Source organism: Kryptolebias marmoratus, linkage group LG4, assembly GCF_001649575.2.
Source record: "Kryptolebias marmoratus isolate JLee-2015 linkage group LG4, ASM164957v2, whole genome shotgun sequence".
Taxonomy (NCBI): domain Eukaryota; kingdom Metazoa; phylum Chordata; class Actinopteri; order Cyprinodontiformes; family Rivulidae; genus Kryptolebias; species Kryptolebias marmoratus.
Genome location: NC_051433.1, coordinates 4,547,044 through 4,570,737, shown reverse-complemented (window position 1 = coordinate 4,570,737; position 23,694 = coordinate 4,547,044). Strand labels below are relative to the sequence as shown.

At 35.7% G+C, this 23,694-nt stretch overlaps 1 protein-coding gene across 1 annotated transcript in view; it reads right to left on the bottom strand.

The window, feature by feature from the left end:
* The window catches only part of igsf21a (immunoglobin superfamily, member 21a), a 159,356-nt gene that overhangs the window by 103,609 nt on the left and 32,053 nt on the right, over window positions 1-23,694 (bottom strand). The window contains exon 2 of the mRNA XM_017408972.3: window positions 2,055-2,167. Within this exon, the coding sequence (XP_017264461.1) occupies window positions 2,055-2,167 (113 nt within the window). The remainder of the gene's footprint in view (window positions 1-2,054; window positions 2,168-23,694) is intronic.

Sequence of the window (23,694 nt, the reverse complement as noted above, 5' to 3'; positions counted from 1 at the left end):
ATATTGCTGAACGAGTGCTATGTAAAAGAAAAAAATAAAATAAATCAAAAAATCTTCAAACAGAATATGTCACAAATGAGCATTTATTGAACAATTTTTAAAAAGTTTTTTTTCAGCCCTTCATGTAATTGACCAAACTTCGATTAGACAGAGGACTCCCGAGGTGAGTATCACCCCCACGTCTGTTTGAACAAGAGATAAAACCAGGAGTCAACAGTATTTAGTCAAATAAAAGGCAGAGATTAAAGAAACTTTGGCAGCCAAGTGTGGGTAATTGATTTATAATTCATCAGCAGTTGTGCTGAGCAGTGGCCACCTGAGACATGGGGTAAATCGCTCCTCCAACCTCTTTACATTCCTCATGAGGATACAGGCAGCTCACTTCTTAAAGTGGTTGTTTAAACTATAGATACCCATGAATACTGCAGATATCTGACAGAATATAAGCAAAACAAAGCACCAAAATACAAACCCAGCTTGATTAAATGAAATTGTCACTGCAGTGAAAGTGATCTATGATGGTAAGGTGAATGTGCAAAGTGTCATAAATCTTTTCATGTCCTACTTTGAAAGGTCAGCATTTGGAAAGATAAGTCCAGATACACTGTTTTACATCCTGACAATAAAAGTGAGAAATCAGAGGATGGGTCTAAATAAAAACTTCCCAGTCAAGTAATACATGCCTCCTATTTATGAACAGTTTAAAGAAGTTAGAGAGAGAAAGTCACATCAGTCTGGTATGGTACATTTACAGTTATTAAACACTGTTTATATGTTTTAATAGGCAAAATGCATTAGTCTCTAATGAGGTCAAAATGTTTATGTAGGGTCACTCAATGGACAGTTGAGGAATATAAACAAAAGAAAATAATCCCTTAAAATATCCAGAGAAGAGTAGATTTTATTTAGCTGAAACTAATAGAAATCAACAGTGTGTGTCATACAAAAAAGAATATACTATATATTACACTATAAGTAAGTAAAACCTTATTACAATATGAGTAGAATATTATGTTTTTTTTAACATAGAATTTTTATTACAATCACATGAATATTAAAACTATTTTTGTTGTTGTTTAAAATGTGTTTACTCAGCCTCACTTATAAAGTCCACAAAATGTCTGTAAAAGAAGCGTCTGTTGTTATGGAAGTCAGAAGCACACAAACGAACCTCGTTAAAAGTGGAATACATTCAAGAATTCGAGAGGCATCAGCAAAGTCACCTTTGCAATACATTTGTCTGAGCACTTGCTTATTTGGATACTCATCAGTCATTTGTGATTCTCAAGCAACAACAATGACACAATACAAACCAAGTGTGCATTTTCCAAAAGACACTTAGCCTATGTTGATAGCATTTCAGTGTCTACAATTTGTCTGTAGCCTCCTACAATCACCAATCACCATTCAGCAACTTCACTAATGTTAAAAGTAAAAGACGCAAATCTGTAAAGCTCTCAAGAATGATTGGAGAGTTTTTGGCACAAACAAATGGTTGTGCAAAGATGTGGCGGGAGCAGCTGCCTCTGCTTTCCAATTCAAGTGCTTATCAGTGACTCTCAAAGTAAAACAAATGTCCTTTCTCTGAACTGTTATATTTGGCAAATGTTTTAGAAATCTTCCCATTCATACATAACTTTAAAACAAACTACACTTTAGAAAAATAAAGTTCTTATTCTGTCTCTCTCTCTCTTTCTCTCTCGCTCTCCCTCCGTCTCTCTCAGCATCAACCTGATTATTAGCGTTACTTAGGCAACTGGGATTTAAAAGACTGTTGCATTACCAGCTGTGAACATTTAAAAAATGATGGTGATGACCATCAGACAGAAAATCAAACTTCCAGGCCACTTCCTGTGAAGCCTCCCCAACAGCTCAAAAAACAGGTTGTCTTCTAAATAGTGAAGTTTAACCGTGCAAGTCTGCTCTGATACACACAACCAGAAACATGTGATGTGGCTACTGGTATTGACTTAATGGCTACAAATAACAGATATGGATGACCCAGAAAGCATCTAATGCCTAATGGCTTTGAAAGCACAGGCAGGTTTACTCACCCTGTACCAAACAATCTCTCGCAGCCTTCCATCAGTTTTGAAGTTACACTTGAGGGTAACAGTCTCACCCACAACAACGGGAGGCAGGGGTTCTATGGTAACGGTCAAATATCCTGGAAGAAAAAGACATGAAAACAAAAAGGTATTAATGTCATAAAAAAATGCTCAAATGTGAATCATTTGTAGTGTTTTGTTGTTTATGTAAAACAAACAGCACATCACGGTAAAACAAGTATTTATAAACAGTGCTACATAGGTTACCTTTAGGGTTAGAATTGATTGAGGCTTAATTTCCTTTCAGAAAATACCATCAGTAATGATTGTCCAATTACTCAACATGCACTCTCCCACATGGGCCTGAAATAGCCTTGCAAACAACACTTAAGTGATAGTTACTCATAGGTAAATATGTTTCATTTTTAGTGTCCCTGCACAATTTCATCATCAGCCTTGGGTATACAAACAAGCAAGTACATCTTGTAAAATGTACACCTAAAAATATTGCAAATTTCGAAGTATGCACATTTTTTGAAATAGTGCTAAGTGATATATTTTTTGTTTTATTTTATTCAGAAATCATATTTATTTGAATGAGAGAAATGTGTGTATGGATAGTTGTGAATATGATTTATTGGACTCCCACATGCATTTTTACTTCTAGATTTATTCATTTTCTGTTCAAAGTTTGTCAAACATTTGACAGCTATTTGCTTTTACTCTCAGGCAATAAAGAGGGAAACGTGGAACCCGCTGAAATAAATAAATAATCAATCTATTAACAAGTTAAAATTCTAATTTGAAAGCTGTTTGTTCGAACGGATGTAGTGTGTGTTCTGTGCATCTCACCTTTTTAAACTGGCCACAGGTTAAGCATGATTAAGAATGTGTGTGCTTTGAATGAAAGGTGATTCATGTGAGTGATGCTGCCACTGCACAAAAGATTCACAGAGCGCCCTAAGATTTTAAATCGTATCCATTTCCTGCATGTCCTTTTCTTTTTTTTTAAACCTAAAGAGTCAATTCAAGTCTTCAAAAACATAGACTCTCTCTGTGAGTTTCTTCTTAAGCTGAGAATTTCACAGGTATTGCAGGTTTAGCACTAAGGAATCAATCTTACCCCCAGATAATCAGAAACCTACATTTGGTAAAGAGCACACATGCAAGTGTATGTCAGTGTCAACAGTTCTGTCACTTTTTGACTCCCATCTAGTTACCTTAATAAAGCAAAAAATATTGCTTAAACATTTACTAAAACCTAATAACTGGCTGATACTAATCAACTCATTTTGATGCAACAAACTAAACAAGCTGTGATTAAAGTGAAGATAAAGAACTCATTAATAAAAAGAAGAACCTTTCCAAAAGTTAGCCTTGCATCTGACTTTCATATTTAAGTCATGTAAGCCCCCCATCTGACTTCCCTGCAGTAAAGGGTGGCTTACTGACAAATAAATAATGCAGACATATTTGTAGCATTTATTACTGGAGTAATTTCCAGGACCTGGCTTTGTATCACGTCCCTGTATGTTGGAAAATCCTGATAAATGGCCATCCAGTGCACAAAGGACTGACTAAACAAGTGTCAGTGTGTGCAGACTGCTAGCAGTTTGAATTTGCTGCCACTAAAAGTCTACTTTCACAAGTGGACCACATACTGTGTGAGTGCATCGACCAACCTCTACGTATGCAGGGATATCTGCTGTGAAGATATCAAGTTCACTGCTGACTTTAGTGCAGGAAAGGTGAAGTAACACTTACTTAATGAACCAAAATTTTATTTCATCTTCAACTGTATTAAATTAAAATAAGGTTCCAGAAACAGCATTGTGAAACTGCCATGTCATGAAAGGAAACCACTGAACTCTCTAAAGTAAATGTGTTCAAAATACAAAGAGATAAAAAATGATTGATTTATTTGAGTTCAGTTTGATATTAATCTTAAAACCTCAGCATCCTCCAACAACCTGCTGTGACGTGTGTGAATGGCATTTAAGGAAGCTCAACTCACAGCAGGTAGTGTCACATAGCCCAAAACTGTGTTGCTGTGGCTATGTTGACATTTTATCTGCAGTATGGTGGCAACTCACTCATGTACACAGGAGCAGTAAGCAGCAAGAAATAAAAAAATAGTGTCATGCAGCAAACATCCTGAAATAAAAAATGATGTATTTATTGTTAACAATAGGCATAAGCAGAAAAGTGTAACATACAATAACCAACCATATGCATGTTTATTAATCAAAAATAAAACAAAAAAGGAATGCTTTATTGACTGATCAGACATCTGCAAAACACATTTACACGATTCTGAAAAGTTATAGCTTCATTGTCTGAAACTATAACAGAGCAGGTGTGAGATTAGATCTCCCAAATTAAAAGAGGGGAATACAAAGACAATTAACCTGGAAAATGATCAAACCTGGGAAATAATAAATAAGTTCTAAACAAGGAGAAGGTTAATTAAGATTGAACTGAAGCAAACGCATCCTATGAGAGGGTGGCACAGTGGAGAAGTGGTTAGAGCTGTCAGCCTCCTAGCAAAAAGGTCACAAGATCAACTCCCAGCCTGGAGGTTTTCCAGGTGGAGTTTAGATGTTCTCCCTGTTCATGCCTGGGTTTACTCCGGTTTCCTCCCACAGACCAAAAACATGCCTGTTAGGTTAATTAGTAATTCTAAATTGTCCCTAGTGTCTCGTTTGTCTCTATGCGTCCCTGTGATGGACCTGCAAACTGTCCAGGGTGTCCCCTGCCTCTCACACACTGACTGCTGGAGATAGAAACCAGCTCCCCTCAACCTGGAAAGGAGAAGCAGGTAAAGAAAAGTAATGGATGGATTCTGGACATTCTATGACATACTGGAGTACCAAAAAGTATATTTCTAAAAGCTTACATATTTGCGAAAGTATTTTCTTTCTATCTGGCCATAGCAGAGTGAGCCAGTATGTGGTATGACATGTGATAACAGTTTCAACCGAAGTGACCATTTAATGAGAATATTTTATCCTGCAAACAGATGGATAATACTGTACCTACATACCAGACATAAATTGAAATTTGCAGCCAGCACTTATGTTTTATATGGACAGATGACAAATTAAATGGGGAAAAAAATGGTGTTGGTCCACCATGTGCCACCAGGTCAGCTAAATTCTGTTTTAGCACTGATTTTACAGGTTTCTGGAACTCCAGAGAAAGGCTGTAACATGTTTGGTTTGTTGATGACTACAGACAGGTTTGTCTTCTTTTACAAACCAGTTAGTAATAGTTGAATATGTTTTGACCTGTAGAAAGAACTTAAAATATATGTTTCAAAATTAACATTTTTAATTAAAATATGAATAAAAAAAACTCTCAACACTTTACCATCTTTATAAAAAGTCCATCTGTCACCAAAATGACAAAAAAAGCCTTTTTGACATGATTTTTTTATTATTCTTTAACAGAGGTGGTTTTTATGTAGGACAAATTATTAAAAACAACATATGGTAAGCTACAAAATAATATTTTTTTATTTTAATAAAATAGTGTAGCAAAGAAAACTGATTTGGCACGTTGCTTCAGTAAGTCCATAAAAATCTATACAACAAATTGTTCTAGACCCATTAACTCTTGGCTCATGGGAATAAAACAGCAAAAGCTTCTTCATCAATGCAGTAATTGTCACAGTGAGTATTCCAAAAACATAACAAGAACAAAAAAGCATCTGATTTGTAAAGAACATGCAGTAATTTATGTGTTCATATCTTGCCATTTGAACAATAGCCTTTGTTTTTGTATCATGAAAACAATGTTGAATCAAAAACGCTGCACCAATTTAAACGGTTGTTCACTCCTCGAGGTGCACAAAGATACAACAAACTACTGCTGGCAACCATTCTTTTTAAACCCTTTTTGCTATTTTTCTACCCTTTCTTCTTTTTCCCATAAGGTAACCTTTGACACACATCCACTTCTGGAAAGTGCCAAACTTTTCTCACACAGTTCGTGGCCTCCACTCAGCCTCACAGCTGCTGACTCACGTCCTGCTTCCACACACCATTCATAGTTCTGTTCTCACCTATGATTACTTCCCTCATTCAAATTTATTCCTCTTTCACTAATTATTATCCTTAATTTTACAATACTGACATTGTTACTTTATTAGTTATATAAACTTTGCAACAATCAGCATATCCATTGCAAAAATCAACATTGTTTAAATTACAAGGATAATAATACATATTATTGATTCTAGTAATCTGTTTCAGTACGGCTGCAGTCAATGTCTGCTGAAATGAAGATTTTTTTTAATCCTCTTTGAGAGTTTGCATGATAGATTTAAAGATGCCAAATAGAAAAAAAAAACACTTTTTAAAAATTTTGACTCATTTAAAAGAACAAAAAACAGAGAAAGTTCCAGTACACTGAAGATCTTTGGTACTTTTAAGCAGGTTTTTAATATCAGCATTGGTCGACTACACACAAATCAGCTTGTCTCTTATGTCAATGCAACTAGATATGCTTATTAAAAAATCCTAATTTAATCAGCAGGCTGAAGAGATCTCTCCAGAGTCAAATTGAATGGATAAACCTTTCCGGAAACTGCATGTCGTTAACACAGAGCTGATGATCTTAGAGAAAATCCTCACCACTTACTAGGAACCCACAAGAGCAGCAGTCTGCCCTTGCAAATCTCTCTCTGTGAGCTATCAAGTGAAGTGATGAAAATACATGGCATGAGCAGGGAAGAAGAAGTCAACTACCACTGTGGAAAACAGTTTCTGGAGAGATTTGGGTCCTAAATTTAATAAAAGACACAAGTATTCAGTTAAAAAAATACAATCTGGTACATTACAGACAGTAGTCTTAGCAGGGATTAATTGTGAGCAATGTGATAATTGTTTGGCACATAGGAAAATGTTGCTTTATCAATGAATGGAGAATTTTTTTAAAAAGCACATTTCATGGGTTATGCACTTGTGCCAGGGAAGTTACATCTCAAGGAATCCCTCTAATAAACTGGAGGAGTTGCAGTCTGCACACACACAGACATGAGGGGCATAATTCCCACACAATCCAATATCCATCGAATGCCATCCAAATGACTTCGTAAATTAGACACATTTTATTTGCCAATTCTCTGTTGAATGTGCTCCAACAGAGCAATGAGTCTTGTTATGCTTGATGTTCTTGTTAAAACACGGGTTAATGTGGCCAATATTAACACACAACAAGCCTTATTTTATTCTAGACATTAAAAAAATAATAAAATGTTCAATTGTTTATGTAAGCAGCCAACCACCAGAGGCCATTCAATGTTTAGGAGAGTTTTGACAGCTGCCCTAGAACTGCATCGACTCTGAGTGGACACACACGTTACCAATCAGCTCGTGTCAAATCAAAACAGCAAAAAATCAACATTTAATTTACCAGGCAGCTTCTCAAAATAAATAGGGTGGATTGTTATTTCTATTGAGAATAATGTTCACTCAGTTAAATATGAAACATAGCAGACAACTTTTGTTTATCATGATGTTATAACAATGGGAACTGTATTGAATTCAGGCCCCGTCCACCTGAGAACAGCATTTTGTGAATAAGCAAACGGCCTCCCCTGGAACTGCGTTCTTAGTACTTCTAATTGAAATTGAAAATAATTCTGAAACACCACCGTTACATTCTCATATGGACAGGCTAAATGCAACTTTTTGAAAACAATGATGCCACCCAACCTCTAACCTTACCTACGACCAAAACTGTGACAAATATAACAACAATAATGACTTATTACATGCTTTTGTTTGTGTTGCAGACGCCAGCAGCTCAACAACAGCAAAACTGTTGAACACAATATTACTTCAAATAACAGACAAGACTGATGAACAATAACAGTCCTAATCAGAGAAAAAAACAAACCCCTTATTTTAACACCAAATAATCTAAGGCGAAAAAGTGTTTTTCATCACTTCACTGAACTGTCAACAATATTAAATCAAACACTGCAGAAAAAGATCAACAGTGCACATCAGATATATAATAAAAATGTGGGAAAAGGTTTACAAGATTGACACTAGTTTAGAAATAATTTACCATAATATGTTTTGAACAATATGAGGACAATCTTTCTCTTCAGCCATCCCTCCCTGGATACCGGGCCTGAAATTGTCCATTATGTCCATGTTTTTGGACTGACACAAATCCAGTCAATAGTAGTTTAGTCTGACACAAAGCAGAAGTTTCACTTCCTCCACTTCCATATCCACAAAAAGAAATTCGTTTTTTGCTATTGTATTCACCATCCGTCTTTTTCTTCTTGTGTTTGTTTGAAGTGCATTCTCCCTGTCTTCTTCCCTTTAGGTGTAGTTTTGTAGCAGCGTTACAGCGCCACATACAGGCCCAGCGTAGCTAATGCAGTGTTTTGGGTCAATTTTTTTTTTGCGTTTTTGTGTGGATGAAAACATTTCTAAAAATTGTGCTGTGTTTACAGGAGTTTACAAGACACTATTTCTGTGTGGACGGGGCCTTAAAATTTAGAATTAAACATGCAAAGAGTAACAAGAAAAATACATCTGCCAGTCAGCGAAGTCCTAAAACTATCCCTAAATTATGAAATTTACTTAAGTATCTGGTAGGTTGCTTCAAAGAAAATATTAAATGTTTTTCCTACATATATCTGCTGCAATATTTACTTTTCATGTGCTTTTATAGCTTAGCATGCAAAAATTGCTCCAAATTCATGAACATATGCAACCTAAACATGAGCCTCTCCTGAGTACATTAAATATTTTGTCCGGCTGTGAATTTATCTGAAAATCAAACACTCCTTAACCACAGCATGACAGCGTAAGTTGAATTAGCTAGCCTTGTGTCACAGAAAATTTCTATTAATGAAAAAAAAAAGAAATTGTTTAAAAAATGTGAATGAAGATTGAAAACAGTTTTGATCAAAGGATATTCAGCAAACTCAAAAACTATTTTATGTATTTTTCCTCAAGGCACGAAAGGCCACTGCTCTGAAGAAGATTCCCTAAATACATCTACTTGTAGTTTTTTTTTCTGTCCATGAAGCTGGATACTCAGACATTACTGAAAGCCTGTATAAGCAATCGTGGAGTGGCCTGAAAGTGGAGGACATTTAATTGGCTCATATTAGCTGGTTGTGAAGGCCAACAAAGCCTCCAGCTTGTCTCAATCCATCAGTGGCGCTGTTGGAACAACATCTAATGAGGGCTGCAAACTATGCTTTCTGCCATTAATAACAGCAATTTGCCAAGATGCAATGAGAAAACAAAACACGCCCGATGATGGACCGGCTCAAAATGTGTCTGTTATTGTCCTCTGTGATTTATGGCTTTGGCCTGTCTTTGCTTAGATGTCAGTGCTACTAAATGCATGAGAAAAAAAAAAATGTATACAGTGTTTCTTAGCTCTTCTCCTCATCTTTGCTTTTAGGCAGTGTAACCAAATAGAAATGATTTGTAGAGTATAAAACAACTTTAAGCATTATTACAAAAGAAAAAATTTTTTTAGGGATTTATTTGCTTAAAAAACTGTCAAATAAGATATATATTTAAATGCTTTACTCGGGTTAGAGTTGCAGTGCCTTTTGTATTTCTTCATTACATTATGCACACTATCTATAACTTATACACACAATTCAGTATGCCCCATAAAAAAAAGAAAACTATGAAAATGCAAATTTACTGACTCCACTTTTAAAGTCACACTGTTATGCTGGAAGCTCTTTGAAAAGGAATGGCTGACAACTTAATGCTTAAAACTGCTTTGGCAGCAGTAACCTCTCCATTTATAACATGTGGACGGAGTCAATGCTGTGTAGATCCCTTATGAAAAATGTACAAGTCCTAAGCCTACGGCTAATAAGACCATAGATTATGGAAATAAAGAACATTTTATATTATATTCATATTCTTCACAGGAAAAAGAAAATCCACTTAGAATACGGTCAAACAGCAATTAAATCTAACATAACAACCCAAATGTTCAACAAATACCTATTACACCGAATAAAGACATGTTCAGGGTTTTTATTTTATATTTGTGTTTTAGCATATTAATAACTGGTAAAGAAAAGGTAAAGATTTTTTCTTATTATTTTGTTCAAAGCAAAAGGTTTTTACTGTGATAGCAAGAAAATGCTACAATTATGTATTTATTCCTTTATTTATTATCTTTATTCTTGTTCACTGTTAAAATGAAGAATTTCTATGAGTTTTATGTTTATTATCATGAAGAATTAAAAATGATAAATGAAAAGCATATCCTTATTATTTCATATTTGGGATAAGTTGGCCTAAAGTACATGTTTTTTGTTTTTTTGTAATGCTTTTTTGTGATGACAAGTTGTTTAGATCACGTTTTTCTTTTCATTGTTTTAATGAGAGGAGTTACAGCTTCCATGTTGTCATTTATGCTGTTATATATTACCTTATGTTCACCTGCCATAAAAGGCATAGCAAAACTTTTTTTTGCCCGTGTGTGCACGTGTTTTTTGTTTATTTGTCTATACTGTTAGCAAAATATCTCATGAATGGATTTAATTGAACATTTCAGAATGTATTCATTAAATAAACTGACTTACAACTGGTTTCTTTTTGGAGTCAAATAATTTTAAGATTGATGCCACAGATCTTAGAAAACAGAAAAATAGTCGTGACTCAGTGGATTGAACAGACATTGAGCCAAAACATCCTGGTGGTAGCTGACACACACAGAACTTGCAGCAAGACTGTAAAGGAATAAGCATTTCTTGTCACAGTTTATGTTTCTGCCACAGGGCAACATTCACTGATACCCACAATGTGCAGTAACCAATATCTCACCATATTATACACTCACTCTCTCAATCATTTTCAGTACCTACTTTGTCCTGTTAAGCAACGAGGGGGCGCTGGTGACTAATCCACTTGTCAATGTATGAGACATTGGACAGGTCACCAGTCTGTTGCAGGGCCGGCACAAAAATACACAGAACAAGCACACACCTACACTCCTACCTGGACTTAATTTAGAATAGTGTATAAGTAACCAAACATGCATGTTTTGGACCTGTGGGAAACCGGATTACCAAGAGAGAATGCACAAATACATGAGGAGAACATGCAAACTCCAACCAGAACCTGGAAAAAACACATTTGAACCAAACATTACCTGATTACAGTCCTAACCACCACACTACCATATCATAGATTTTTTTTTATTTTTCATATTAGGTATTATAATAAGTAGATTCTTTGACAAAAAAAAAGGAAAAACAAAGAATTCCTTGTAGGGCTTTGTCATATATTAAAAGGATCTGTTGGCTCTGATGTGCTGTTTTATAGTGGACATTTTGCTGGCACAGAATAGACCCACTTGTCCCCCAAGGTCAGTGTGAATCAATGACTTTTTTTCTGACTGAATATTTTTGTCATGATGACTGTTCTAATGTGAGTTTTCTCTTCCAGGATGATAATGCTCTCATACACAGGGCATGAGGTGTCACCAAATGGTTTCATGAATATGAAAAGGGATGAAAGTGAATCACTTATTATGGGCCTCACATTCACAAGATCACAGCACAGTTGAACACCTGTGGGAGATTTTGGATCATTGTGTTGGACAGTTTTCTCTACCAGGATACTCGAAACACTAAATGATAGAATATTTTTTTGGATGCTATTTTTTCTCTTCCTCTAACAGTTTAATAGACTTTAATAAACAATATTTAGGCATGCTCAAGCTGCTAGGTCTAACGTCCTACAAAGACAGACAGTATATTCTCTGTTTGTTATTTGAATAATTTCTGATTCATCTTTATTTGTAGTGTTTTCACAAATCATTATCAAATGACAGTAAATGTGTTGAAACACAAGATAGTGCTAATGTTTTTCAAAATTGTATCACCTGCTGCCAGAAGCAAAGCAGCAATATTGTTTGTGCCTCTGTGTCTGTTTGTGTGTTCATTTGTCTGCAGATTTAGCAAAATATCTCATGAACCACTGGACAGTTTTAATGAAATTAATAAGCAAATCAGTAGATGGAGATCTACAACTGATTACCTTGTGGAGTCAACTCCATTCAAGATGGCCACCACAACCAAGTATCAAACACAAAAATAGCTATAATTGAGCCAATTTTACACATATTGAGCTAAAATATGTTGTGATGAGAGCTGAAAGTTATTCCCAGCATTTACTCAGAGCACTGGAATCAGTTTCTGTCTGTTAGCAAAATATCTCATGAACCAAAGAAACTCTCAGAAAATAATAATTCGATATACATTTACAACTTATTAACTTTTAGAGTCAACCCAATTCAAGATGGCTGCCTCAACTAACTGAAATTAGCAAACAAAAAAAGGCCATAACTCTGTCAATTTTACAGCAAAAATTGGGAATGGTAGTAACTGGAACACATCCTGTAAGTGCTACACTTCTTACAGCATCTTTGCTTAAAACTTTAGAATTACTGTTAATATCAACTCTGTCTGTCTGTTAACAAAACATCTCATGAACTCCTGGACAGAACATAGAGAAACTTTCAGAAAGTTTTCACTGAATGTACATCTACAACTCATTAACATGTTCAAGATGGCAGCCACAGTTAATCAACCTTCGCTAACACATAATGTTTATAATTCAGTCAGTTTTACATATATTAAGCTAAGAAATCCTGCAAGACCTTACAATATTGCACACGATAACACATAAAGTCATTTACAAGCTTGGACTAAAACAGTCATAACTTCTTCCCTTTTCACCATAAGACATTTTTAGTTAAAAATTCTGGCATGAAAGGTGGTCGGCAATATGCATTTTTTTATGTACTACACCTTTATTTATGACTTTTTTTAGACAGAGCAAATCCTACATTAAATGATGGCCTTGCAGCACAGTCAACACATCTCAGGTAGCAGTTTGTAACTGTAAGCAGGACCTAGGAACACTTAGATAGTGGGAGAAACTGGATAGCCAGTGGATGATTTATTCTGGCCAAGAACACAATCTGTGCCTGTAGAGAATGCCCTCCTTTGTAAACAGAAAGCTGGGGAGCTGATGTGTTTTTCAATCAAAGTGATTTACTGTTTAATGACATGCTTCAGCTTCAAGAGTGTCAGCAGCCTTTCTTTGTAATCCACCGTCCTCCCACAAGCCCGTATGGCTATAATGGATAGCAATCACAAGGAACCTTATCAGCGGGTACTCATTCTGATGGGCCCTAGGCATGTGGAATTATCATGTCATTGGTGGAAGGAGTTGGAGCCAGAAAGGAAATGCAGCCAATCCTCCCACATGGCTTACTCAGATGCAGTAGTATGTACCATTTTTAGATGGCCAATAGGAAGCAATGGATAGCCAACTCCTTCAAAACCCTTTTTCTTTCCTTTTTTTGGTTTTAGTATACATTAACCAGTTACTGTACAACTGCACAACAAAGTGTATGGCTTTTTCTTATATTTGTTACGTGAATGCTGAATCAGCATTTACACATTTTTCCCCATTGAAAATTCCTTCTACATTTTCCAGGATTTAACTACATTTTCAGCATTTTTAACAATCAGCTAATTTAGGAAATGGGCGCTATGACTTTAAATATTTGTAATTTTTATATTTTTTTTAATGATTTAACTTTATTTAACTGTTTTGGTTTCAATACAATCAATGTGCATTTAAAATATTAGCTTAGTTTAGTCTTACATTATTGTTTAGCTGATTTTACCTTTCAGTAATTGTTTTGTTAGTTTTAGCTTATAGCTACTGTTGTTTTGATTTTAGCTTTTAGCTACCATTGTCCTGATTTTAGCTTATAGCTAAGAATCTGTTAATTTTAGCTTTTAGCTACTTTTTTTCTGGCTTTACCTTTTAGCTACAGTTTTGTTACTTCTAGCATTTACTTATAGTTTTGTCATTTTAAATTTTGAAATATGGTTCTGGTAAATGTAGCTTTTAGTCACTGTTTTCATCATTTTAGTTCAGAAAATCTGTTTTGTTTGTTTTTCCCAAATTAAAAAAAAAGAAAGGAAAATCTCTGTAACGTACAAGATATTTGCTGAAGCGCAGTCACTTAAGGCTTGGGTGACACGGATAAAACATGTCCATTACTGAAAAATGCAAGTGGTCTCTGGAGAGTAGTTGGCGTACCAGATTTTCTATGACCATGACAGCCAAAAGAATGACGTTCAGTCAGGCCTGCTGGATATTATCCTACAGGGAACTTGTATGTGCAGGAACAAAGTATTTTATTAGCTTGTGCTTGAGGTGGGAATTTAAAGTCTTTGAGTTTTACCAAACAAGTTTTTTGTATAGGAAAGCATTACTTAAAGACAACTGACATCAACTAATACAAAGTTTTAAATAACGTGTACAAAAATCTTTCAGTGGCATTATGGTTGAGCGTTTTTATCACCCAGTATGACTAAGCTTACATTTTCTGGAATCAGTGCAAAAAACAAACTCATGTCATGAATGGTCCAAAAAATCCTACATTCTAAATAATTATTCATCTGAGTAACTAAAGTGAGTCATTATAATGACAAGATTGGTATATATTAGTAAATTTAATAGAGGTACAGTCAGCCTTTTGACACATAAAAGAAAAAAAATAATAATTTTAATCTCTAAAAGCGGATATTACAATCTGCGTCACTCAAGATAGCTAAATAAGGATTCTTCTGCCTTCCAGCGTAATTATTGCAGCTGCAAATATGATTTTTTATCAATATTCTGTGGCTGCCAATCTCAATAATTTATGGATAAAATAACCATTTTTTTCCTCAAGGCTGGCTGTATCTATCCTGCTATTTTTAAATATTTTTTTAACAGATGCACTCAAATAGTCACTCATCTAAACTCGTGAAAACGATTATTCATTGAGGTGGTGGAAATGTGTGAGGACGTGATAAGAAACTTTGAGAAAAAAAAGTTTTTCAACTCAGTCTTTTAGTCACTTTTTTGCCTTAGAAATTTAGTTTTTCTTTCTTGTACAAATAATACACTTATGAGGCAATATGTCATGGTCTGCAAACCCCTGAGCAGCACATCTATCTTTGTTTATGGGATACGTATTGTGATGAACAAGAAAAAGGTTATTTAGAGGAACTGTCTTGAACCTTTAATTTAGGAACATCTCAACTGTATAAAACAGAGAGTTCTAGCTAAAAGTGGCACTTTAAGGTACAAATCCAGCTGTGTTTTCATAAATAAATAAAAAGCTTGTGAAGCATTTGCTGGTCGTTGGAGCTGGAGGTGCAGTTAGTTTAATAAACCATTAAAACTTTTTCAGCATTACTTTCTGTGGACACGTTGTGTTTGGATGCTCTACAAAGTTTAGAGGAATTTATCAGTGCTCATTTTAGCAAGTTTAGTTCATTTTCCTGCAGACAGTTTTAAAAACTGTCAAATTTTATGAAAACAAATTATGACACATGTAGCAGAAAATGTTTACCATAAAAACTGCTTCAACCCAGCAGAAATTTAAAATAACCATTTATGGTTATAGTCAGGAATTAAAAAAAAAAAAAAAAACAGGCTGTAGTGAGGAGTTCAGGTGTTTGACAACGAGCCAGCAGACTAAGAACTAGACAGGAGCTTTTGTAGCATGCACAATGCTTTGTACTACATGGACTATGCAAAATACAGATAAGTAGGAAATTCTGTATATTCTACACTAAGAGTTTATTGAGACTCTTAATTCACAAGGCAATATACCGGTAATAAGATGAGATATTAACAATACTTTTAAGAAAAAAACCCTGTGCCCCGAAATCAACTGACTGGCATCTGTTCTGTCTGGTTGTCTCTTCAGACAGCATTAAAACAGTGCTTATATATATATATATATATATATATATATATATATATATATGAATTCACTGAAATTAAAAAAAAAAAAATCAATGAAAATTCAAACAACTACAAACATTTCCCAATAAAATTACTAGAAAAAACACAAACGATAGTATAAATTCAGACAGAGTGTCTGTATCTGTGATGTGTAGGGAAACTCCCAGGATTGACAGATGTGGACATTAGAGTGAAATGGTTTAATGTGTTTTATGTTTTTTTTTCTTAACAAAGAAAAGTTGCTTAAACCGGTGAACACAGAGATAATTAAACAGATTCCTTGGAGAGCTGGAGGGGGTACTCTCAGTGAATGGGACAGGATTTTTTTTTTCACCTGCACTTCAGTGTTTGATTGAATCCTTTCCTCCCAAACAAATTAACAAGAGATTCAAATTTTGTTTTCTCAGCTTCAGAGTCAACAAATTATCATGAGAATTTGGGATTAAGTCTGTTCTGTTTTAAACAAATGCAAGCGAGAGACTCTTCCTTTCAGTAAGTGTTTGAAGTCGCTGTAGGAGGTCCGAGTCCCTGACATGTTTGAACTGCTGCCACACAAATGATTTAAAGTGGTGGGGACATCTTCAGTGATATTTTCACCAGAAAAGTCACGAAAAGTCAGCCAGGCTTTTTGGGGTGTTCATGAGACAGTTTTTAACCTGCAAAGTCTTTTAGCACCAGATCTCACAGTATGCAACGCTCAACACTGAATAAACAAATACTAAACAAATTAATGAATTGACTTGGAATGCGACACGTTGAATGTTAACAATTTAATAAAAAAGGGGAGAGAATCAACAAACTCAACAAATAAACCCAAAGTTAAGGGGAACAAAATGTACCAGAACCTTAAAAATAGGCATTCCAATCTGTTTTTAATAAGGTAAACAAAACCTGGGTGCCATATTAATGAAGGCCTCAAAAACGTCAGGATGTTGTTACCAAGGAGGCACGTTGCCCTGGTAACCCAAAGACAGACTCAACATGGTATCAGTCACTGTTTGTGCATTCAACTTGTAGACCTCTGCATCACCACAGGTCATAAGCAATGGCAGGAAATGAGGTAGGGGAAGAGGCCAATTTGGAGAAATGGCTGTTTTGAGTGTGAAATGGGTGGATGTGAGGCATGCATCCAACATACAGGAAACATTAATTGCAGACTCCATTTATCAAAGTGAAATTGCTGCTGTTACAAGTGGGGCATTTTATGTTGTTTTAGTGACTATTCTTGACATCTTTGCACCAGTTTGCTCTTATTTTTTTTCCTCACTGAAGCCTCACTCAAGCACTTCAGAAACAACATCATACAATCAGCATTGTTTTTTGTTTGTTTGTTTTGTTTGTTTTTTATCGTCAACAACAAAAAGAGACCCACTTTTGATTGACATCTAACAAAAATAAAAATAAAGGAAGAGCAACTTAAAAGTGACCTCAGTGAAGATAAGTATTGAGTGTTTTGGGTTTGCACGGTGGATGAGGGTCTTCAGTGATTTGTGATGCAGCATTTAACATTTCTGTTAATTCTAAAATTCTGAAATTAAAGAGCCTGTTACTGCATCCTAATTATTATTTTAATTTGTTTTCTTTTCCCTTCATATTTGAACAAGACTTTATAAGGCAGAAACAGGAGATTCTGATTTTCAGCTACTCGAGGGTTAGAGGATTCATGTGACACATAATGCAGTGCTGAAAAATGGAGTGCATCAACTTTAGTCTTTCCATTCAATCACACTGCATCATATACAAAGATGAATGAAAGTAGGACTGAATTCTATATGTCATTTGAAATATAAAATTCCAGTGAATAAGGTATGGTGGTAACAACCTGTAATAAAAAGTGCAGATGTGATGTTGCAAAACTTCCTTTTTGTGTGATCTTAAAAAGTTGGTATATATGTGTATAAATTGAGAAGTTTCACAGTAAAACTCTACTTTACAGGTTATGCAATCTCTCGCTGTTGTTGGGAATATCAAAAATCGGTTCATGTCACTGAATATATAGTAGTTTTTTTATTCAGTGTAGTCTTTTCACAAATAGAGAATCACCTAAATACATAGTATCACTAAAGATTTCTTACTAGAATACTGTTTTCTAACCAGTTATCTGAAAACCGTCTGTCGGTCCAAAACCTTTAGGCTCTGAGACCATCCACCTGTTAGCCCAGTGCCTCAGCACCAATCTGGCCGGTGCAGTGAGTGTAATCCAAGGCTGGATATTACATCAAAAGGCCTCAAAGGCAAACCCGGGTTTGTTCATCACTCCAAAGCCCAAAGTACTGGTAAGAGGAATAAAAATGAAACTCACGTGCCGATTTATCAGTGCTATGGCGAGGATTAAAGGACTGCCAGCTCCCTGCGTGCACCACCAACCTACAGCTGGCATGCTTTGTTTCAGCAGCTTTTAAACCCCTTCTGTCTCTTAAAGATGTACTTTATCACTTCAGTAGCATCATGGCTTTATCTTACTAACATTGTTTTAAATGAGGGCAGCAAATATGCTCATCAACTGAACACTTAATTGATTGGTTTATTAAGTAGGATTGTGTGTATGTGAGCATAACCTTTTTTTCCCCATTTCTACAATTCAATCTTAACTACCAAACAAACATACAAGAGGGCACAGCCAAGTTCGTTTTGCATAGACAAGAAGGAAAAAGCTGTATGACTACTGTCCCAAAAAGTTTTTTTTTTCCTTTGCATGTAAAGCCACAACTGTTCTTTTTGTTCTAGGGTTTAAATCCACTTTTTAATAGAAATTATATAAAAAAAAAGAATTAACTACTCTCCTCAGCATTGGAATTATTCATTGCAGGGTGGGGTAAAGGGATCACCAAACCTGTATTAAAAACTGCCAGAAGAGGAGACAGCTGTCCCAGCCCACGTTCTTATGTGATCTCTGCTTAGGGAGCAGGCTGGTATTCCAAAGCCTCATCTGAAAACAAATTAAAGAGGATTAGAGGCTGCCACTGCAGCTCCTCTCCTCTCTATTCTGGGGAATATAGTGTCATGCTGGCCAAAATGATGACCTTCACATTGACTTCCTGTCCTATTTACAGGTGCACTGCAGCAAACATTAAGGTCATAGATATAGAATCAGCAGAAATGTCACAACATAAGGGGTCAAAATGATTACATGGCCAGCTGAATAAATATCTGGAAGTGTTGACACTTTCCAGAGCACCAGAACATTTTGCTGCCTTATATTTCTGCACACTAGATTTGAAATTTAACAGATAGGTTAAAGTGTAGAGTTTTTGTACTATTTTAGACTGATAACGCCCACATTAGGTGAGTCATTACTTTCCGGATACACGTCTACTAGCAGCACCCATTGTAATGACTTGCTTGTTTTAAAGTTGCTCTGCCATCAGTGTGATTTCGAACCTCTTGAAAAATATGCCCATTCTGATGTGTAGATCTGAATGGCAGGATCTAGGAACTAAAAGCTACCATCCTTGAACATAATGTGTATGTATAACCTATTGTTCATTGAGAAACACAATTTCTAGTAGTAGTTAAGATTTCATAGCAAATAAATGTGAAACTGTATGCTGTATATAGTGTAGCAGTCTATCAGTGTGGCCCTGTGATAGACTGGGATCTGTCCAGGGTAGCTTTTGCCCAGTGACCTCTGAAGATGGATAAAAATACTGAATGTTGAATATAAATGTAATATCTAAGAAGCTGGGTCTCATTATTATTAAAGCCTGCTCTGTTGCCCAGAAAAGAGAAATTGAAACAGGGAGTAAATTTTACCAGTTCAGATTTATAGCGTCTCTGTAAGAGCCCAACTCTGAATAGGAAATTTAAATAGGTTTCCAGAATTACACCACTTCATCTAAACTCACTACCACCATTATGCATTTTAATTATTTATGTGCTCTTCTGCTTATGGTCTTTTTTTTTTGTTTGTTTTTTGTCATCTCCTTCGTCAAGCTAATGTATTTTAAAAGTTGAATTAGAAAAAAAAAAACATGGCAGTCTGTGAGTGAAACAGAGAGAGACATCACTTTTGCTTGTCCTGAGTGAGGGGAAGTACAAGGCATTGGTATTCACAACTGTCCCTCCATTTTGGGTTGCATTTGTTACTTGGCTGCAGCCAACTGGAGCTCTGACACATGCACATCTCCCCCTCACGCTGTTAGTAAAAGAGCTACTGTGTTAATTGTGCTTAACTGTGTTAGAGAAGGGAGGGGATGTTAATGCGTGGCCATAAACAGGGATAGATGAATCACATCTGTCAGGTTTAGGCGATCAAAGAAGATGAGGAATGCATCTATCTGGACCATTTTATTTTCTGCGTACATAAGCTGAACTAGATAACATGCTCCATTTAGTTAAATCTCAAGATCAGGACAAAACAAAGAGATTGTATAGATTACTCATGTCTGCCATGGGTAAATCAGAGCAGCTGATATTTTATGATTTAGGAAAATTACAAAAAAAAAGTATCTCAAGAAATAAGCCTTTTAAGTCTGTTGAAATTAAATTAACATGGTTTTTATTTTCCACTCTCAGAACACTAATGATATTATGAAGACAATCAGTCCTGAAAATTCCCTTGCTTCTTTTGCTCATGAACCTTAAACTTGTATCGTCAATGATTTCTTTTTCTTTTTTTTGATAAATAAATAATGGAGCTGTTCATTTGAAAGAGGTTTGCTTAAGAAATCATTTGCCTCTAAAAAAATAGATCTTGCTCTTCAAAACAGAAAACAAAGAGCCAGTCCTGTCAAGGTTAAGTCTCGCAATGCCGTACATTTGTTTTAAAAGAAACAAGGCGTCCTTTGGGAATTCAGCAGAAACCACAAAGAAATAATGTCATCCCACAAGTCAGACTATAAAGGTGTGAAATACTTTTTGCCTTGACCTCCCTGAAGAACAGAACAAAAAATACATTCACAAAATCATAACTTTTATTATTTTCTATATAATCAAGGCATACACACAATAATAATTGGGGTTGATTGTTCACAGTGACTAAAGTCATGTAGTCTTTCAGCTGTTTTAAAGCACAAAATATTAAAAGTAAAGATCCTTGTGTCTGTAGTGCAATTTGGATTCAACAATTGTGATGAAAATGAAAATCATCACACTGTCCCGTACTGGGTGGGTGTAGTTTTAAACTGGTTGATAGAAAAATGTCTTAAAAGTTTCTAAACAACGTCTTTAAAAGACAATATTATTTCTGACAGCTCCTTTCACGCCTCTGAGAAGGCAATAATTGTCTGTAGCGAGTGCAATGAGAGAATTTCAGCCAGAGAAGACAGGTACATGTGTCACACAGATAGAGGCTGCTAAACGCTTGGATACTTCTTCTGTTTACTCTCTCACTGTTTTATTTGACTTCTGTTTGTGCACGCAATTATGTATTTGTGTGTGTGTGTGAAAAATAATTGAATTTGTTTCAAACAGAGTATATCAGGTTGACGGGGGGGGGGGGTCTTTGCAAATAACCACTAACAGGCACACAAACAACCATGTTAATTGCTAGGAAGGTCAGAGAGGCAGTATTTCTGGCCCATGAGTCCCTGTCACTCACTGGTATAAGACAAACAGACAGACAGATAGACGCTATCTTTATGAGCATCAGAGGGTGCAAAAACACTGTTTTTAGCTTATTATTAATTTGAATAAGGCCCAACAAACTATAGAGTCATGACTGAAAAGGGACAGGAAACAAACAGAAAACTATTTATATTTCCTTGCAACACAATTGAACGTTCATTTATGGTATAGCCGTTTTATGGCCTGTGCCTTATTTCATCATGGCATGTCGTACACACAATTGAGAGATCAGTTAATGTCTGTATTATACTGTGCGGCTTTGTAGTCTGTGTATATTTGCTGCAGAGGCATCTTCACTGTAAATCTTGCACAGGTACTCCCAGTAAGTGTGACTGTTTAATCACAAGCTTGTAGGGGTGGGAAGGATGGGTGTTGGGGAGGGAGTAGAGTAAAGACATAAAGCTAAATGATGGAACTCCCTGCTGTCATCCAGTATCCCTGCAACATGTTCACTCAGGGCGCTCATCCGTCTCAGCTTCCCACTTTAGCAAAGCGTTCTAAATAAGGAGCATCAGGGGCATCCTTGACAAAACCCTGAACCTGCTCGCAAGGTCAGCTATCTTACCTAGGCCCAGGGTTATCATCATGGGGGTCTGGTGCAATCAGCTGTGAACATCTGCACCTAGAAAACCTCCACTCCTGGGGCACTGGCGATTAGGCTTCAAACGATTGCAGGAGTAATGCCTGCTCTCATGAGGCAGCAAGTGTGATACAAAGGATCCCAAATCCAGTTTTACAACCCTTTGTTGGCTATTCTAATAAAAATAGCCTACACCTTATTTTTACTGAAAAATATTTGGCAATACAAATTATGGAAACATAAACAAACAAACAAAAAAAAAAACGTGTATATGTTGAGCATTGACCCAGTTATTTTAATTCACACCCTTAAAAAGTCCACTTTTTCATAAATAAGGCCTTAGACAGTGTATAAATCTAACTGTAGAAATGTGAAATAAATAAATAAAAAGAAATACTGCTTCATACAATTTGAAAACTCATGTCTAGATACAAACTGACTAGAAACAAAACTGTTTCCAAGCTCTATATATAATTACAGTTTTTACGACTGTCAAATGAGAATCAAACAAAATCTCAAGGTGCAATCAAGAGATCCCTTTATGTCATTCCTTTTTAGCTTGTGTTACTGACTGTTAACTGTGTTATTTTTAATTAAAAATGTATTATTTTTCTTACAAAAACTAAACAAGCCGATATCCAAAATGTTTCCCCCTTGTGTCAGCTGGTTGAGCAGAGGAATATAGCATTTCACTGGCAGTAACTCACAGGTCACTAGAATACTCTTGTGACTTAATAAAAATTTAAATAAATACTCTTGTATTTTAGGAACAGGTAATAGAGCTTATTGTGTTGTTGGTGGCACTTCAGAATTAGGATCACAGACCCACACCAAAGAAATGTTTACAACTGTGTTTACAAGCTGTTTTATGTGAAGTAGTAGAACTGCTACTTGGCTTAAATAGTCAGAACTTTCTAGCAATGCATAATGTTAAAGATTAAGCTCTTAATATATGACTGTTAGATAAAGAGACTAAAACATTCAAATAAAACAAGTATTAATAATATTTTTGGCTGGATCAAAATATATCCATCTGCACAGGCACCAAACAACAACAGCACCTCTGTTCACAAGCTCAATAAGTTCTTCTGCAGCATTTTTGGGAATTATTGTCCCTTTTTTGTTAATTTTTCTCCTATTACCGTTTATCATAATTTACTATTTTATTCATATTGTAACTAACTGATTGTACTTTTGTTGGATGACAGGAAAAAATCCTGTGTTCCAATTATCAATTATAATATTGCTCACTAGGTACATACACTTCACAGTGACTCATGAGCTTTAATAGATTATTTTGTGAGCTGTCAATTCTGGTGGCTGTTATGTGGCAACAGCTCATTGACTTTTAATGGGATGTAATTTGAGCTGAAATTCAGTGTTTAGAACAGCAAAGTGGAGGAAGACAGCAGAGTGATGCCCCCAATTCTGTTAACTTGAGATGTTTCCTTGGGTTTTAAATGTGGCGGTCAGAGGTAAAGAAGGAAAATGCTCAGAGGAGCTGTAAATCTCCAGAAGCCACAGAGGTGTGCAACACAAAGAAGTACCCACACTGACTTTGTAAAGCAGGAGAGAGGCATCAAAGTCATTCAATAACAGAAAGACTGTTGCAATAAATATTAGGTCTCAGCACATGATGACACAGAGCTGGCAGATGTGGATGTCACTCAGT